The 4,826-nt window shown below is 21.8% G+C and overlaps 2 protein-coding genes across 2 annotated transcripts; both read right to left on the bottom strand.

Moving 5' to 3' along the window:
- Positions 1–504: 504 nt before the first annotated feature.
- PRSY57_0713000 (hypothetical protein) lies at positions 505–864 on the bottom strand (the record flags this gene model as incomplete). The annotated part of the gene is made up of 1 exon (XM_012906784.1): positions 505–864. One exon carries the CDS (start codon positions 862–864, stop codon positions 505–507), a length of 360 nt encoding a protein of 119 aa, XP_012762238.1.
- Positions 865–2,084: 1,220 nt separating this feature from the next.
- PRSY57_0712900 (GTP-binding translation elongation factor tu family protein, putative) lies at positions 2,085–4,640 on the bottom strand (the record flags this gene model as incomplete). Its single annotated transcript, XM_012906783.2, has 1 exon — positions 2,085–4,640. The coding sequence occupies one exon, from the start codon at positions 4,638–4,640 to the stop codon at positions 2,085–2,087; it is 2,556 nt and encodes an 851-aa protein (XP_012762237.2).
- Positions 4,641–4,826: the final 186 nt, after the last annotated feature.

Raw genomic sequence — 4,826 nt, 5'->3', positions numbered from 1 at the left:
AAATATATATATATATGTGATATATATATGTATATATATTTATTTATTTATTTAGTTTTTTTTTTTTTTCGAAGGGGATAAATTATGGCATATTGCCATATATCACCATTTTATTTTAAAAAAAGAAAGAAAAAAAAAAAAAAATTTTTTTTTTCAACCTTTTTTGTTTTCACAAAAATATATATATATATATATACATGTGATCATATATATTTTTTTTATATTTCATTTTTTTTTTTTTTATTGTTATCAATATTAACATAATTTAAGAAGAGATAAATATATAGCAACACATTTTAAAAATAAGATGAAATTAAAGATAGTATATTTTATTTTGCCAAATGTCTTTTATTTTATTTTATTTTATAAATTAAAAAGATAATCCTTTTGGGGTTTAAATGTATATAAAATAGAAAAAAAAAAAAAAATAAATAAAATAAACTCAGGGGAATAAGTATAAATATATATATATATATATATATATATTTATTTATTTATTTATTTTCACTTTTCCATGTTCCATCTCCATCTGATGTGCTTTTTCATTTTATTAAATCTTGAAGGGGGCTGACAATGTAACTTAACCCTTCCAGCTAAATTTATCTCACTCATTAATTTTTCTACCATACTATTCATATCTTTATAACTTTTATTTTCGAACAAAGGTGAACATAAAATACCATAAAAATGCATATCGTGAACATGATGTCCCATTGTATAATCTTGTTTTATATAAAAGCATATCGGCTTTAATTTGTCATAAACTACTTTTTTAATATTTATTAAATTAGGACAATCTGGTGAAGCAAATTTATGAGCGTATTGTTTCTTAATCAAATTGAAATGAAATATTCGAATATTCATATTAAAAAAAAATTAAAATTGTGTATATTGTGTTATTATATGAGGCTACAAACAAACTGTGGGGTGAGGAAATATATAGATACACATTTATCATAATATATAAATATAAATATGTATATATATATATATATATATATTTATTTATTTATTTATTTATTTATTTATGGTATATCCTTTGTACTTTGAAAAAAAATAGGACAAAAAAAATACTTCACTTCTTCATATTGTTATTCCTTCTTAATCGAATAAATTGTTCATCATCTTTTTAGGGTCTGCAAAAATAATTCAGTTGGATTTTTCCTTAAATAATATATTCACACAGTATAACAAAAAGTATAATAATTATATATATATATATATATAATATATATATATTATATTTTTTTTTTCTTATAATATCTTTAAATGTATAAATATTTTTTTATATATTATTTTATTTAATATATACCAAATATTATCTTATTGAAATATTTTCTTTCTCAGTGAATATATATATATATATATATATATATATATATAAAAGAAAAAAAAAATGAGGTGTATTTTTATGTATATTTCCTTTAATATTTCTATTACCATACAAAAAAAAAATATATATATATATATATATATATATTACACATGCATTTATATGATTGAAAAACCAAATTTATTTTCCTCTTTCAAATACAAAATTACCTTTGTTGTATTTTATTACAATAAATTGGTATGTTGTACAAAGTACCCATCGATTCTTATGTCATAATTATATATTGAAAAATAGATGGTTTTTAAAATAACAAGGAACAAAATTATACATCAAAAAAAAAAAAAATAAATAAAAAAATAAAATAAAATAAAATATACATATATATTTATATATATATATATATAATTATAATATATTAAAAAGTGAACATTTTTTTGTTTATATTTATTTACAACACGTAATACAAATAAAGCATTGTAAAAAATGATTAAATTGTGGTTATTTATTATATACAAATTATTATATATGACATTAAAAATGTTATACATATATATATATATATATATATATATATATATATATATATATGTGTAAATCATACAAATTATATATATCATGTCAAGGGTACAAATGTGTAGTTGAAATTTTCTTATTCAAAAAAAAAAAATATATATATGAAATATATATATATATATATATATATATATATATATGTGTGCGTGTTTGGGTACCGATTTATTCCCTCATATGCTCACCCATGTTTTGCTTTCCTGTTTGCTGTTTTTCTCTGTTCAGTGTTTAAAATTTTTTTACGCATGACGATTCTTTTAGGAGTTACCTCGATTTCTTCATCATCTTGAATAAAGGACAGAGCATATTCTATAGTAATATTTTTATGATTAATTCTTATTGTATCTTCATGTCCTTTATTTCTCAAATGTTGAACAGGTTTTACTTTTATAGCATTCATTTCAATATCATTACTTAAAAAATGCTCACCAATAATCATACCTTCATATGTTGGATAATTTTCATTTACAAATAAATTACCTTTTTGTTGAATAGGATCTAATGAGAAAGCTGTTGTTGTTCCACTTGATGATGAGATAATAACTCCATTACGATCTCGTTTATACGATGGTTGTTTTTTTTTATATTCTTTTAATTCTGAATTAATTATAGAAGTCCCTTTACTTATATCTCTTAAATAAGATCTCATACCAAAAAAATTTCTTGATGGACATATACATTTAATAAATGTATTATCGTCATCATGATCATTTATAATATCTATAATTTCTGCTTTTCTTGTATTTAATTTTTCTATAACATTTGAGGTCATCGATGTTGGTATAGTAATATGATATTCTTCAATAGGTTCTAATAAATTTCCTTTCTCATCTTTAGTATATATAACATTTGGTGATGATATGGTCATTTCATAACCTTCTCTTCTTAATTTTTCTATAAGAATACCTAGTTGTAATTCCCCTCTTCCTTTAACCTCATAACTATCCTTTTTTTCAGATTCACTTATTTCTATAGCTATATTAATTGCTGCTTCTTTCTTAAGTCTATTACCTATCGACGATAACGTAATATGCTTCCCATCTTTACCGGTTAAAGGACTTGTATTTTGGGATATTTTTAAGCATAACACTGGAGGGTCGATTGGTCGAGTTTTTAGACTTTCCATATTTTCATCGGATGTTATAGTATCATTAACTGATGGTGTAACACCTTTAGCAATAGATATATTAACTATATCTCCTGCACTAGCAAAAGGTACATTTTCAATTTTTAGACCTTTCATATAAAAAATATTCTTAATAATACAATGTCCTCTTAATTTATTTTCTTCACTTTTCACGACAATACTATCTCCTTTTTTTATAACACCTTTAAAGATTTTCCCTGTGATAGTAACTCCAATCCCTTCTTGATGGTCTATTAAGCTGACAAGCATGCAGAATGGTTCCTTAAGGATAAGATCTGTAATCATTTTAGGTTTCTCATTTTTTTTATTAAATGATTGACAAGGTAAATCTAAAGAATTGTAATTAATAATATTATTATTACTATTACTAATAATACTAATATTAGTAATATTAGTAATATTATTATTATTTGTGATTTCAGCCATCTTCTTATCAATATCAGAGATATCCTCTATTTTATTACTATCACCATTTTGTAAATTCTCCTTTTGCTCTCTAAATACTCCTTCTGAAAACTCAGTGTTTTCCTTTATATTACCCTGTTTATCCATCAAAAGGTTGGCACTTTTATCTTCAAGATGTTTATTATTTTTCGACAAATGAACCGGTGAATCAATATATTCTATTATCTTTTTAAATATAACTAATACATCATTTTTTTCAGTATTATTTTGTTTAGCTTCATCAAAATTATCTGTACACCATCCATTTTTTGCAGATGCATATAAAATAGGATAATTCATTGATTCTTCAGGTGCATTTAAATCAACAAAGAGATCAAAAATTTCATTTTCTATTTCTTCTTTTTTTTTCATATTACTGGGTTTATCAAATTTATTCATAATAACAATAATTTTACAAGAAGGATTTAATAATGATTTTTTTAAAACAAATTTAGTTTGGTTCTTAGGTCCTTCTACTACATCTATAATTAAACATACTCCGTCAATTAAATTTAATACTCTTTCTACTTCTCCACCGAAATCAGAATGTCCAGGTGTATCTACAATATTAAAATAATAATCATCATATTTTATTCTGGTAACCTTAGACATTATAGTTATACCTCTTTCCTTTTCTAAATCGTTATGATCCATGATTCTATCGTTATTTGTTATTTCACCTCCTTGTCTTAACAATTTATCCACAAGTGTAGTCTTGCCATGGTCTACATGTGCTATAATAGCAACATTCCTAATTTTCTCAGGGTCTATAATATTTAACTTTTTACTACTATAATGATGACGCATACCATTCATATGATTAAAAGAATGTATATCATTATTTATGTATGTATCTACATATTTGTTTATATTATTATTATAAACTATATTTATATTATTTAACATATTCCAGTTTTTAATATTTTTTGATGACATACTTATTCTCATCTCCATTTTTTTTAAAAGTGAACCTTTATTATATATTATATTTTTACACAATTTTTTCTCACATCCTTTTTCTAATAAAATATTAAAATTGTGATTATTTCTTGTCTGCTTTTTTATTAATATCTCATTTGTAATAATATATTGATGTCTAATCCTTTTATTCGTACATGTGTTTAAACCTTTCCACAGGTTTAACATATTTTATTTATATTTTATATTTATTTATATTTTCTTCTTGTTACAGAATTGTTTGTTATGTAGCGGTTAAACATATACATCGCTCTTTTTTTTTTTTTTTTTTTTTTTATTTATTTTATTTAAAAAAAAAAAAAAAAAAAAAAAAAAAAATTTTTTTTTATATTTGTTTTAAAAATTTTTTTTTTA

The sequence above is a fragment of the Plasmodium reichenowi genome, chromosome 7, assembly GCF_001601855.1.
Source record: "Plasmodium reichenowi strain SY57 chromosome 7, whole genome shotgun sequence".
NCBI classification, from domain to species: domain Eukaryota; phylum Apicomplexa; class Aconoidasida; order Haemosporida; family Plasmodiidae; genus Plasmodium; species Plasmodium reichenowi.
This window is presented reverse-complemented; position numbering and strand designations above follow the sequence as displayed.